The sequence below is a fragment of the Fringilla coelebs genome (assembly GCF_963513975.1).
Source record: "Fringilla coelebs genome assembly, chromosome: 3".
Lineage (NCBI taxonomy): Eukaryota > Metazoa > Chordata > Aves > Passeriformes > Fringillidae > Fringilla > Fringilla coelebs.
The window spans coordinates 7,483,678-7,498,993 of NC_140030.1; the positions used below are offsets into that span (position 1 = coordinate 7,483,678).

The following is a 15,316-nucleotide window of genomic DNA, read 5'->3' on the forward strand; positions in this document are numbered from 1 at the left end:
CCCTTTCTGATTGTGACGTGGATGGGATGTAGGAGCAATACAGAAATCCAGAAAAGAGGAGATGGAAAGGAACAGTTACCACAACACCCTTAGGTTTGGGCCACCATGACAATGGTCACAGCTACCTGGGAGAGCTGGCTCTATGTTGGAAGGAGAGACATCCGAAAGGAACACGCCGTCCCCTATAACATTGGGGTCAAACACTCTTGGCTGCAGCGGAAAATGTGGCTTCTGATACCCTTGTTGATTGGTTGGTCCTGCCTGAGTTTCATGCAGAAGCTTCTTGGGAACTGAAAGAGAGGAGCAAGAAGAGCAAAGTTGTTAGAGTGAGTTATTTCAGCTGGTCAGAATGAGAATTGTCACGTCATGCTACAGGCTCAGCTGACAGTTAATTATACCACGTGCAGCCCAAACAGACACTCATTTTCCACTATGATGAATGCTTTCCAATTGCCAGCACAGAGACATTCAATGAGAGAATGCTGGAAACCATAAAGTGATTAAGGTACTGTTTATTTACAATTAAGCCTTGAGACTAGGCTAAGGATCAGATTCAGATGTTCTTTTTAGACACTCATCTCAGAAACTGAAATAGAGGTTAGTAAGCCAGGCTTTGGCCTCAGCTCTAGGCTTCAGAGCACTCCAGTTGGAGCTCTCTGTTCCTACCATGACAGCAGGCTGGACAAGATGCCCTATAGCTGTGGGGGCTATAGCTATGTCTGAAATCCTGCCTCTCTCAGCCATCAAGCTGCTGGCTCAAGACTGAACATTAGAAGTTTTTGTCCACTCCAGATTCACAAACCTGAACTCTAGAGGATGCTGTTCATGTGAAAGCTTAAGTAATCCACCACAAAACACTGTTTCCCATTGAGGCTGTAAGCTGGGAAAGGCCCATTCTCCATTCCCACCATCCTGGGGAACATGAAGGCTTGGTTAACCCCTACTGCTCCCTGTTCTGCCAGCCACAGCATGAGCAAAATGCAGGTGGAATGTTGGGTTAACACTTGACAGATTTTTTGGACGTCTCTGGTCTTTTATTTGGGCCAAAGCATGCCCAGATAACAGGAGTGTTTTCTCCTCCTTACAAGGCCAGTTCTTCAGCTGTACAACCAAGTAAAGAAATCAAAGCTGGTGTAGCTACCTCGGTATACACCCACTGTAGGTGAATCCACACAGTGAATTCACTAATTTCCCCTGTAGGGACAAAGAATGGAGTCATCTATGGAGCTGAACCAGTTCTCTTCCTCAGCCACAGCCAACACCTCAGGCTATTTCAGAGCAAAGTGCTTCTCCATACAAAGAGAAGAAATATGTATACAGGTCATTCTCTTCAGAAAGTAGAAGAATCAAGTAATGAAAGACAAAAATAAATTAAAATTTCCACAGGAGAAAGATTTATTTTTCCTGTCAGGGACTATACATTAATGCCTAGCAGACAACCAAGACTTCAGTGTGCTTAAGACACAGACTGTTGATCACTGGGCACAAATTCAGCAGACCCACATGAGCTTCAAGAGAAGATTTCTGGGATGCCCATGTCCCCTTTCTCCAAGTCTAACACCACCTTCCTCTCTCATTCCAAGCAGGCTGCCCCCTCCCAGTGCCTCAGTTTCCCCAGGGCTCCACTTGGGATCACGCTATCTCTCATCTCCACCCTCACAGGGGCGTGAAGAAGTGCAATTAAAAATGCAAAGCACTTTGAGATGCTTGGCAGAAGCTTGAAGGAGAACTTGGAAAGAGGGCAGCTCTGGATCAGAAAGGAAATTCCTGCCTCCCCCCTGCAGCTAATCAGCTGCCAGACTGGAACAGGAGATTTAATCACATCCATTAAATTTGCCTGCATCACCCACCACATTACTGGTGGGTGAAGTGATCCAACCACTTTGTTTACATTATGTTTGACTTACTGTCTTTGCTGAGGCAAAGAAAATTGTAACTAGATTTACAGACTGACCTCCTGTATTAGGCTGCCAGGACATCAGCACTGAAGGTCTTGCATTATTAGAAGAGTCATGCTAGGTCAGGAGAGAGACAGAAAACCCCTCAGCTTCTGAATATCAAAGAGCTGGCACAGAGGTTTCTAGTGAAACCTGAATTGGCAACAGTTGGAAGGCAGCAAAAAAACACATCCCCTGGTAGGAACCAGACAGGAATGAGTGGGATACCTGTGCCAGGGAAATATCAGAAAGTCTGGAGAGGGGGTGGGTAGAACAGAGATTATCCTGCAAGCCACAGCCAGGGAGAACTGCAGTTCTGGTGCTGAATTTGAGGCACCCAAAAGGACGCAGAGCAATTAGGGCTCAGCACCCTCCAAAAGTAAAGAGTCCTATTGCTGTATTTCAGACTGAGGACCTGATAAGTATTTACAAGACACAGGACATTTTTCTTTATAAACTTTTCGCCCAGACTTCATCCCAGTAATGTCTTCATAGGCATCCAGTGAAGAAAATGAAGCAAAAAGCTTTCATGTTTCAGACTTACTCTTCTTCATAAATATCTCCTTTACCTCTCAGCATTCATGACCATCTCCAGGGCACAAGACAGGCTGGATGAACCTGCATCTTCCATAGAAAAAGTGACATCACCCAACGCACAAACATTTGAGTGAAGCAGGAGAAAGAAGCACCATCATCTCTGGGTGCTCCTAAGCATGCCCAGAGAACTGAGATATGGCTTTTCCATCTTGGCATCTGTGCCACCACCACCTGAATGCTACCTACAGGGCCAGGGGAGGAGTCAGGTAAAGCAAACCATTGCTAAATCAGTCAGCAACTGGTCAACAGTATCCCAAGGAAGAGTAGAGATGAAGTATTCAAGGAGAAGCATTGACAGAGAGCATTATTGTCACAGCACCTTGGGGAGTAGGGCTGTGCTGTTACCTCTTTGGGATGGCTGAGGAAGTAAGAACACTATCAGGTAGCCATTTGCTGCCTTAGAGGTGGCTGTGAGGACAAAGAAAACAGAGGTGGCTGTGAGATTCCCAAAAGCAGGCACGTGCTTAACACCTGTGACTAGCACACACTTTGGTACTTTCAAAAATTCTGAGAGGTGCTTTTCTTCACATCAGCAACTAGATCCCTTTAAAACTCTGGAAGCAACTTAGAGCAGCGCAGGATGTCTACAGCACACAAACTTGGACTTTTCCATTTCAAGGGATCATTCTTCTCTGTGGACTCCATAAACATCTTGAGTACATTTTGCCAGGAAAGGCCCATCTTTGCAAAGAGTACACAGAGAGATGGCACGCAGCAAGTCTGCTCTTTTTCTAGTTTATATGATGCTCCACCGATACACAGCTTTCTTTTGATTTAGAAAGACTGGGAAATGGAAAGCATTTCTCAAGTGTAAAATACCTCACAATTTCCAGTTAGCTCCTGTGTGGCAGCCAACTCCACAAGAAAGATTAAACATCTGGTTCCTTTGAAATGCCCTCCTTAAATTCTCCAGAGAGGAGTGCATCTGACACAAAGCATGGCATGAGTTGAAGCAAAGCGTCAAGGAAAGTTATTTATTATTAAAACCACCAGAAAAAAAGTACCAAGGATTTTAGTCTTATCTCAGTATTAAGCACAGAAATCCTGGCAGGGAAGGGTTGGCACTTGTCCTGCTCCATCCTATCGAGCAGAGAAGTTAAAGCAACTCAGTCAGCAGAATGAGTGATGGATCAAGAGGGGAAGAAACAGCTTCAATCAAAGTGTTCACACGCCTCATAGTCAGGAACCCTGCACTTAAAATGCACATGAGAAATGAGCTTGGATCATCTGGAAGAGAGGAGATGAGTTGCTCTGGGGACCTCTAGGGACTTTCAGTCTCTCAGGGGGTAGCAGTCAGCATTGAAATCTGGGTATTTATCCAAATGATAAAATGCTACAGCAACTTGGGCTGTGCATTTGAGAAGCACAGGCAGAGCTGTAACTTTTCAGATGGCAAGCCTTGCTCAGCCACTCACCCTGGGGCTCAACTCAAACATCAGCACATGGATTCCATGCCAGCCAGGACTTGATGTGGAGACAAAGTGTCACCATCTCTGTGACACTCCATGAAGGTACCTGCAGAAGTTGGTTCTAGGTTATAAATCTGCAATTCTTTTGGATCAGCAGGTTCATTCCTTTTCCATTACAGGCTTTCAAGTCTTTACATAATCCCTCTGTGTCTGCTTTAAAAGCAATCCCAGCTCCCACTGCTCATCTGTCCAAATCAACATCATGCTAGCAATAATTTATACCAGTTCCCAACCCAAGAGCTGCATTACCCATTTGCAATGAATTAATGGCACCCATCTCACAATAAAACTTCTCCTCTGCTGCCTGGCAGCCTCCCTACACTGCAGAAACAGGGGGGAAGGAAAATCAAAGCCAGAGTGTGCTCTCATGGGCAGAGCAGATCCATCAGAGTCGGTAGGAGCAGCCAGCAGGACAGTGTGAAAAGGCACACGCTGGTGCTGCTGACAGTATCCTTATTTGTACTCGGTGGAGACGCCTTCTGCTGGAATTTTCACACAAGCAGTTTCTTGTGTGGCCAGAAAATCCAGGGCTAATGAAAAGAAAAAGTTACTGTGTCTACAAGCAGCAACTTTCTGAATTGCAGGGCTAAGAGATGGAAAAGGCCAGTCAATACCTCTCCACTGTTCATTAAGGGCAGAGAATCTGTCTGGTTTGGGTTGGGAAGGATCTTAAAGACGATCTTGTTCCAAGTCCCCTGCCCTGGGCAAGGACACCTTCCACAAGACCAAGTTGTTCCAAGCCTCGTCCAACCTGGCCTTGAGCACTTCCAGGGATGGGGCAGCCACGGCATCTCTGGGCAACCTGTGCCAGGGCCTTGCCACCCTCACAGTCAAGAATTTCTTCCTACTACCCAGTCTAAACCTACTCTTTTTCAATTTAAAGCCATTCCTCCTTGGCCTGTCATAACATGTCCATGTTCCTCCTCAGGTTTCTTGCAGGCCCTCTTCAGGTACAAAAAGACCATAATGAGATAATTTGCTGTGTTTCCTACGTTGATCTCTCTGGTTTTAAACACTGCAGTCCTGGGGGTTCAACCAATTGCCACAATATATTATTTTCAGAGGAATGCTGCTCTTTCTGTGTAATTATTTTCCAGCGTTGCTGAGTGTTTCAATTTAAACACATATATTATTCCCCTAATCCAAACAGTTGATGCTATAGCCCCCATATTTTATGGATGGGGAATTGGCTCAGGGACAGAGTTTTGAAAGTGTTTAAATATCAAAATTATTTGTCCAATCTCACAGAGGGAGTCTGTGCCAAAGAAAGGAAACAAGTTCAGCCTTGCACTCAAACCCTTCCCTCTTTTTGCTAATTTGATCATTTGATGCTTGCTCTGATGCTTGCTCTGTCCTAAACAGGCTTAAAGACTTCCACTCCCAGGAAGCAATTATCCCTTGACCTCCATCGTCACTGGATATACACATCAGTCAACTGGAGGGGATCAATGAAAGCTCAGTGTTTAAAACACACAGAAAAGGGGCTTGTCATTTTCCAGTCCTCTCCTCTATATTCTCCTGTGCATTTGCTCCCAAAGCTCAGCATGATTAAAGGAAATCTGCAGGATCTTCACCAAACTCTCCTGAGCATGTTTGAAGCAGAGTGCAATTTGAACCAAAACATTACTCCCTCACCAAGGAAAATTACAACCAAGCCTTTTATCTGGGCACGTTGGGGCCAGGAACTGTTGGTGCTCAACATATTTTTAAAATAATAATAATTTTAAAAATACTCCTGTGAGTAAACACCCAGTATAAACTACTGCATGTTTTTAGAGGTAGCATCTCTGAAGGATTCTTTTTTGAGACTTAAAAATTCACAGCATTCAGCCTGAAATAGGATCATTCATGATTCCAAGTTGTTATAAGAAAGCAATTCCTTAGTACACGTGTACATGGCACTCTCAAACTGCAGAACTAACAGTGGGTTTTGTGCAGTAAAACCTAAATTCACTAAGCAGTCAGTCAACAATACCTATTAAAATAATGGATTTTGGCTGTGCCAGACCATAAAATATCACAGAACAGTCAGAAAGCAAGAAGGAAAAATCCCATGCAAAAGAAGACTCTGTACATGATGACAACAGTAACACCACTGTGTAGCTGGAAACATGGGGGTGGGAATATGATCATTTGATTAACAAAAATAAATTGAGGCACAGCCTACCCCCTTGGCTTTATCCCAAGGGTCTCAGACATGGCCAAGGAACAAGTTGAAACCTTTTCCAGCTATCCATGCTCCATCTAGCTCAGGGCCTCACATGGAAAGTAGTTTTGCCTCTTCTCATGATCACATGTGTTGTGTCAGACATCCAAAGCCGACCTTCAAGTCCTGCCCTGCCACCAGACATCCTGGATTTTTGGTCAGATAGGAGTACTGTCACCCAATAGGAGATCATCAGATCCTGCAGCTCTCAAATGTCTCCATGAGCCTTGGAAACGGCTGAGCGCCCTTGACATCAGCTCTGAACCTTGGCTGCAAAGGCATGTCATACCATCCTATGTTTTATTTAGAGTGAAGGTACAATGCCATTTAAACAGGAAGTGTAAATTGTCCCAGGAGACAACAGGAGACATGAAGGGACTTTCTGCAACAGACCATAAGTCTGAAAGTTGCGATTTGATCAACTGCCATGAAAAACCTTCACTATCATTAAAAAACCCCAAACACAAGATCAGAGATTTAGCAAATGCAAGTGGTCCAAACATCAGCTTCTATCTCCTTCAGTTATTTTGAAAAAACCTTTTTTTTACCCAGCATGGATATAGGCTGCAATCCTGAAACCAACTGCAAAGCCCAAGAGCAAGAGGGAGTTCCTCAGCCTGCTGCAGCCGTGTTTTCCATGCATGGTGTTCCAAACCACCAATAACAAGGAAGTGACTCATGCCAATTACAGTAAGGCCACTTCCAAGCACCATGCAGAAAGCAAGTGAGACTGTCTGGGAAATGGGCTCCGTCACAACCAAAGCCACCTACACCTCCCCAGCCCACAGCCTGCACCAGGGCCCTTCCTCCAGATTCTGCCCAAAGCAGGAATCTGTCTGTTCTGCTGGTGATTTGGGAGTGGTGGGAAGTGCTACAAGCTGGGATGTCTAACACAACCGTAAAAACTTTCAGATCACTCTGCCAAGTCTCCTCTTGAGACAGCCCAGATGCTTTGCCTTTTACTGTATCTTCTGGCAGCAGCCAGCTACAGAAGTGTTGTGCAATAAGAATATAAATATAATACAGACAGCCCTTTCTCTTATTTGCCCTTCACAGAAAAGGACATGCTTATCCTTTTCTCATGCAGCTGCAATCAGAGAAGCGTTTTCCAAAGTGGAAGCAATTGCAGTCCAGGAACAAAGCCTGTGGAACACAAATTGGCTCAGTCTTACCACTGCTCCCAGTGAAATCTCTCTTAAAAGGCCCAGTGATGTGAGAAGTTTGGGAGATGAAGGAGATTTAGGAAACCATACACATCCCACTGAGACTCCACAGGGAAGAGACAAACAGGAGCACCATTCCCTCTCAGGCTCTTCCTCCTCCTGCAAAGGGCAACAGATCACTTTTCCCTGACTCCTCTGACTTCTGCCTGCCCAAAAATGCAATAACCTTATTAAAAGATCCAATTCACCTAATCTGGGAACTCAATCCATGCCCTGTAGGTACCTAAGGAAGAAGTCCTCCTTAAATAAGCTTTGTTCCTGAGCTCCCTGTATCATCAACAGTGAAAGGTGGGTGCCTTTGAAAGCCTCCAGGGAAGATTCTGTCTACTTACATTTAGGAGCCTAATTAGGGATAGTTAATGAATCATAATGTAACCTTTGGATTTATTCTCCTGAGTGTATCTGAGTTGAAATCTTACAAACTGCCTCACATCTTTTACTCAGATATTTTTCTGCTATCTTGAACTTTCCAAATCTGAATTTGAAGCTATAAAACATCTTAATTTCTATCCAGTGATGCATGTGCTCGATCTGTCCACAGGCAGTTTTCCTACTACTTTCATAGCCATGAAAGTCAGTTGTTCTTCTTTCATCATCTGAAATGTAATAACAGAATATGAAGCATCTATTGCCAGCAACTCATAAATCTCCTGCTTGATGTGGCTTTTGGTCTCCAAAGGGCACAGGGGAAAGCATCGCATGCATCAGTCTGCTCCCTACATGTTCTATTTGGAAAGAAAAACGGATCAAAAGGAAGAAAGCCTTGTAAGAGATACGTGCAGATACAAAGAATTACTTTCATCTGGTAAATTTCTGCCTGCTCCCAAAGTCAAGAGAGTTCTGCATTTTCACAAGATAACGCATCTTGAGGAGGATGAGACTCAAGCTGATTCTTGTCCAAATTCCAGCATGCTCAGCTACATCCCACCATGGCACCCTTGCTGGTAATACAGCTGCATCTCATCTCCACCAGGCCCAGAAGAATCAGATTAACAAGGAAATCAGGCTCATTCTGCCAGTCTTCCCTATTTCCCCTCTTTGGGCTGTATTTGTCACATACTTTCATTGGTACTTTGCAAACCAGCCCTGGCTTTCTTAGGTGTTTAGGGAATATTTGTTTGTTGGTTTCTTCAGAGAGACTTAATACAAACTGGAATTTTATGCAGTGCTCTGAATATATCCACTCCACTTTGGCTCAAAGCAGAGTTACACTAATTTTTGGACTTTGACACAACAACTTCTTTTCATCATCTTCACTCATTTTAGTCAAACATTTAACACTGCAAGACTTTAGCTGAGTTGGTCAGAACCTGGTGCTAAAAATGCCAAGGTTGTGCCATTCACTTAAGAACTGGACTTGGTGATCCTTGTAGGTGCCTTCCAACCCAGAGTACTGTGATTCTTCTTATAATACAGAACTGTTTTGACATTTAGGCTATAGGGCTTGACAGAAATTCTTTTGTCCCACTTATCTATTTTTCAGGAAATGTGTGGCACAATATGTGGCTCCCAGGAGAACACTGGCAGAGCAGTGAGTATTGTGTGTTCAAGTGTGGCTGATCCAGAGTCAGGACATTGCTCATGAGAGGAATTGCTCACAAGCAAGGGAGAGTCTCTGTACTCAGGATGCCAGCCCATACCCAAGTGGTTCCAGCCCTGCAAGTTATCAGGAATCAGCTGAGTCACAGCAACCAATTCTGTAAAACCTGGGCCAAAAGACACACCCTTAAATTTCAGTGAAAGGTGTACACAAACACTATCAGGGAAAGTGGCCCTTGGAGATCTTCATGACTGTGCACCCAAAAGCAGTGTTTGGGTGAGCATTTCCTATCATTGTGAGTCACTTAAATGAGAGCCAGGGCGAGGATATCCAAGGAGAAAGGGAGGGAGAAAGGGATGGAGTAAAGGGCCAGAGGTCCTGAAACCCTCTAGAGCTGATGGAAGCCATGCCAGCCTCCACCAAGCACAGGAGAGGAGCAGCCAGGAAGCAGAACCCAGGCAGGAAAGAAGGTACCAGGGAAAATAACATCTGCGGCTACATTGCACTACCCAAATATTTTAATAAAGAGTAAGAAGCCTCATGCTTCATCATTTGAGCCAACTAGCCTGGTATGATCCAATCATTATATTCCAAGAGTTAGGAATATAATTTCTCCTCCAAGACTACTGACCAAGATAGATATTTAGGGGATTTTCTGTGCCTGGGTCTAAATGCATGTCACCCACCCTATAGTCCACTGACCACTGATGACCTCTGAGACACCAGAAGAGCAATCCAGAAAAGAAACCTAATTCAAAGAGAAACCACAACCAACACATCTCTGGAAGTTCCCCCATGTTTTGTCTCGGTGTCTGCTGGCCTAGCTTGGAGATTCTTCCGATTTGCTCTCCTTGCAAAATTAAAGTATTGGTAATTACTGCAGCAAAACTACGCTGCATACAAAAATATTTTCTTTCTATCAAAGTGCTACTTATCCAAAAGTGTGTGCTAGTTCTTTATCAGTTCATCAGTTTTTCCTCTCTGCAATCAAAAGCAGAGATCTCAGCAGGGCTAGAAGTTTTTCCCAATAAGATAGCAGTGTCTTGATAGCAGGAGATGAGGAATGTCATCAGAAAGCAGCTGGTAACCTCTGCCATTAAAGGCAGTGACTTCTTCTGGTCACATGTTGGACTTAGTGTGGCAATTCTCAGGGTCCCCTGAAATGCCCAAAGTGGAAACCCTGCACAGGGACAGGTTATCAATTGCATTGGAATAAAGATTAGGAGTGAACAAAACTGTGTAAGGCAGCTACAGGGTTAAATGCCCTTCAATTATACACAGATGAATGCAGATCAGTGTTTACTGAACGAAAACACAGCTTAGTTTGAGACCCAAAACTCAGTGTGGGGATCATTGGCTCCTCAGTGGTTCAGCACTTGGCTTATAGAAACCAGGCTACACTAACAAACTTGAAATCCAAGGATCTGTGAACAAAGTGGCAAAACTGTTTTCAATATAAATCCTTCCATTCACATGGTTATAACCTGTGAGACATCCTCCTTTGGGGCTGAGATTTCCTGAGCACAGTGGAAAGTTTGAGGAAAAACCCTATAGATGTTTTTTAATTATGAGTATTAAGCCTCCCCTGTTTTTTCAAAGTACATTTACAGGCAGAACCTCTCTAACACACAGCATCAGCTTTAAATAATCTGGCTTGGAGACTGTGAAAAGTTCTTTGCATGGTTTATGTATTTCATTTTATTTATTTTTCTGGTAGGAAAACACGTAGCATGCATCATCTTGCTTCCATGCATACCCCAAGGGAACAGTAAGGACTGCAAGCCCAAATCTTACTACAATTGCTACTGTGAGTAACTGCCAGTTTTGTGAAACAGCAAATTACAGTCACTTTCCTGACCCCACATAAAAGCAGATATACACCATGGAAAACAATGCCAGGGTTTTGCTACAGCCCAGTGAGGATGTTCCTGAGCACCTACCCCACGCTCTTATGCAACTTGCCCTGCAGCTACAGTCTGGGAGCACTGGGAAGAAACTGTGGGAATACTCAGTACTGGGTTCTTGTGGCAGCTTTCCAGTACTTAATAGTGGGGTTTTTTTTAAGAGAACACAAGGTTTTTTAAAGCTAAATGTTTGTTTCTATTAGGCTTCATGAAATGTTCAGCAGGGACATTTCTTGCTCACCAGACTGTTCTTTCCCACTCTCCCCACATGTTATTAAGATTCATTTATATGAATATCTCAAATGATACCTGGATTCACACCACCTAATTGAAGGTATTTTGCTGGGATGGGAGGGGATTAATTTGCCCCTCCATCAGTTATACAGACTGTCTGACTAATCCCTCAGTTTAACCCCTTCAGGTAAATACCTGCATTACTGCACGTAAAGCTTTGCAAGACTGAGCTGCAAGCTTGCACATTATGCATGGATATACAATCAGGTGTAGGACATTGCTGGGCAAAAAGCCTCTCTCATTTATTCCCAAGTTAACAGAGGTAAACAATCCTGAATCAAATCCAACCCACCTAGTAATACAGAAATTATTCCAGGACTGCCTGGAGCTCCCTTGAGACCCCTCTAACAGGCTGGCAGGTCTCTGAAGACCCTGACTACTTGCAATATTTGATTCACCAGGTTGACATCCCAGCCAAGCCCCGGGGGATCATTCTGGGAAGGTCAATAATGCTCTTCTGCTGGTGGCCTTTGCTAAGCACTGCCCAGTTTCTGCCTGTTTGGGTAGCCAGGCCCATTCACTGGCATTGCTCCCCTTTCCAAATTACTGAATTCAATCAGTTAAAATGTGTAAATGAAGACACATCTTATCCTGCCATGTGTTTGAAAGTGTTTCTTATCACATATTGCAAAGGAAATGCAGGTTGCTAACTCAGCCAAGGAGCTCCATACTGTAGGACCTCTATTTTTAGGCTTCCTTTTTGCGACTCTTAGAAAAAACATGACTTTAACACATACCTTTGCTGCTAGTAACTCGAACCCAGGGCAGAGCCTTTATCTAGCATGAACTCAGTTTAAGGTGCCACTTCTTTCAAGTAGAATATAATGCTCTGTACTGCAGTATTTGTTCCCTCCACTGGATATCATGAGCCCACCAAGCCTGATATCTTATCATCAGATAAAAGTATTAATCCAGCACAAAGAGGCTGTGAACACCTTTTGAACAAGTAAACCTTTAACAAACAAATTCCCTGGATGGGGGTAAAGACAAGGATGGTTTCTGAGAAGCAGAGAAACTCATAAACACAGTCCTTCAAAGTAGTTCTGTCCCATGCTGGGATGACCCCACCTCATACCACGGGAGCCACTGCCCATCTCTGTAAAGACACATGCTGCAGGACTGGCTCAGCTCACAAACTGGAGCTGCCAAAGGAAAATTAATCCCTATCAATGCGGCTGCACAGGATAAAATCTACCTCACAACCTGCTTGGGTTATAGTGACAAGATGTTATTAATTGCAATTCCAATAACCATCCACATTACCTAAAATCTGAAGTAATCCACCTTAATTACCTTAACTCTAATAACTGCATGGGGTCATAACAGCTAGAGGAGAAAAATAGTTGTTAGCTTGTTGACTGCCAGATGCAGACTGCTGATATGAGATATATCAAATATAATAGTATTAAAACCGACCTCAGCTTGGCAGGAGAAGGCTGTGATTCATGCCCATAACTCCTGGGCACAGGGGGAATACAACAAATAATTGAACGAAGATCAAAGCATTGGCTGTTTCAGTGGAATAAGACAGGAGATTAATCTCATTTACACTCAGGTAAACCTCCTTCCTAACTTTCTCCCAGTTCAGCAAGAACTGCAGCAAGTCCACAGTACAAGTCTGTTACATCACTGCCTTGTTTAGACCTCTACCATTCCATTAAAAACAATTTTACAGTAGAGGGTGAGAAATGAATCGGTATTCTGACTGGTTTGAGCTTTCCACCTTTGAGTTGATTCAGACTTTTTTTCTGTGATAAAATAAAGAACCTATCTTAAAAATCTGTATTTAAAAAAAAATCTTGCATCAAAGCTATTTTTTTTTCACCCTTGAGCAAATAACTCACTTCCAACTATGTTCCAGGTAAGGGAAAGTCTAAGACAAATAGAGTTGAAAGTGAAGCTCATTGTGAAAGAGGCACACTAATTACAAACACTGTATGGAGGAGAAATGTCATCTTTGTGTTTGTACAGCACCTGGTACAAGGAACTGCCTGCCCAGTTTCCCAACAGCAACCCAAACTCTGGAGGAACCCAAGTACCAGTTTGCAGCCACGTTTCACAGAGCTGGAAATCAAAATCCATTTTCAGGTTGGTCTCCCTACAGCAGGCTGATGAAAGGAGTGAAATGGCTGGGACATTATTCAGACTCGGGCATCTGATGGGACATATGAGCAGTAACTCTGATCTCTCTCTTGCTTCCCAGGCTCTTCCAAGGGGAATCACAGCAGTTTGCACAGCAGGGTCTTGCACCAAGCCTCATGCAGCTCGTACCACCCTGTAAATCTGCTGTGATGGGACTGAAAGGACAGAGGTGAGATGAATGGTCAGATGACTCTTCAAATAATCATAAAATGGTTTGGGTTGGAAGGGACCTTTAAAGGTCACCTAATGCAAACCCCTGCAATGAGTAGGGACTTGTACCTGACCTTGAAGACCCAGCCTCCCTGTTTCCCTGCAGGCCAAGCAGGCAGTGAAGTGGTTGGTGCTGCTTGTTATGCAGGAAGCCAATGTCCACCCTCAGATTTTGCATTTCCCCAGATCGTCTTCAGAGGCAGAAAATATTCTTCCTCAGTGGTGTCTTGATATCATCTGAAGATGTGTTTTGTTAGCTTATCCTAAAAGTCAGAGACTAAATACCCAATATCTATAATTATCTGCAGTTAACAAGCACCTGACTGAGGAGGAAGACAGATGTTGTGATCTGAAAAGGAGCCCACATCAGCAAACCCTGACCTTCAAGCAAGGGATGCCTGAAATCATCCCACAATCACAGAACAATCAAGATTTGAAGGGACTTTCGAGATTAATTAGTCCAACCATAAACCCAGCCCCACCATAACCACCCCTAAAACATATCCACATCCAGACACCTCTTGAACACTTCCAGAGAGTGATTCCACCACCTCCCTGGGCAACTTATTCCAATGCCCAACTGTCTTTCGGTGATTTTTTTTTCCAATATCTAATCCAAACCTCCCCTGGTGCAACTGAAGGTCATTTCTTCTTGTCCTTTCACTTGAGACATGGTAGAAAGGACTGGCCCTCACCTGGCTACAACCTTCTTTCAGGGAGTTGTAGGGAGCAGTGAGGTCCCTCTGAGCTTTCACACTAAGCACCCCCAGCTCCCTCAGCTATTCCTCATAAGACATTTTCTAGACCCTTCACCAGCTTCATTGCCATAAACAATGAGGAAACCTGGGAAGGAAAATGTGTGTGGTCCTTCCAGTGTTCTGTTTAGACCTGTGAAGATTTTGTGATAGATAAAATAAGGATCATCTGATCCTTGAAACTGTTTACAATGACACAAAGAGCATTAACCTCCACTCTTATATGTTCTGGAAGAAGTAAACTGTGGTTACTGTGATGCAAGAAAATTAAACAGACCATTCACCTGGTACAGTGTGACCTTTGTGTCGTTAAACTCACTGCACACTCAAAACAAGGTGACTCCATCCAAAATGCCTGCTGGGAACAGCACGTGGTCCCTGTTGACTTCTAAGCCATGTCCAGACCATGCAACATAAAATGCCATTTCTGTAACTTAGCAGGAGATCCAGTGTCATGGATCATAGAATTATGGAATCATAAATGGCTTGGTCTGAAACAAACCCTACAGACCACCTAGTTCCAAGCCCCTTGCCAGGGCAGGGATGCCACCCATTAGATTGGGTTGCCAGGGCACCACCAGCCTCACCAAGGTGTCAAGAGCTGAGCTTTGGCACTATTTTGTTCATCAGTACAGAAGTGCTCAGTGAAGTCCAGAGGTCAAAGACAAAGACTAAGCAGCTGTCCAAGCCTGGGAGGTCACTGCTGCTCCTCAGGGCTCAGAGCATGTGGGACATCACATCACAGGTCTGTGGCAGCACAACAGACAGAGGACCCAGTGATGTCCTGGAGATGTGTCAGGCCAAGCCAAGAGATGAATTTGCTGCCTGTCCACAGCAAAGAAAGCTGGAATAGCCCTGTGGGACTGTACCCAGACACAGGGCCGTGACACTTATTCAGCTCTGGGACATTATCAGCTGTGTGTTATCTGAATAGACAGCCCTTTAGAAACACTGAATGCTGAAATGCTCCATAGGCAAAGAACATGGCTGAAAAAATTTGCCTGGACTCATCTGAACTGTCTCTGCACACGTTCCAGTC

At 44.1% G+C, this 15,316-nt stretch overlaps 1 protein-coding gene across 4 annotated transcripts in view; it reads right to left on the reverse strand.

The window, feature by feature from the left end:
• Window positions 1-15,316, reverse strand: part of EVA1A (eva-1 homolog A, regulator of programmed cell death) — a gene marked incomplete at its 5' end in the record, with an annotated part of 201,876 nt that overhangs the window by 12,627 nt on the left and 173,933 nt on the right. For all 4 annotated transcript variants that reach the window (XM_084201574.1, XM_084201575.1, XM_084201577.1 and 1 more), the window contains one exon: window positions 126-290. In XM_084201574.1, coding sequence (XP_084057700.1) covers window positions 126-290 — 165 coding nt within the window. The remainder of the gene's footprint in view (window positions 1-125; window positions 291-15,316) is intronic.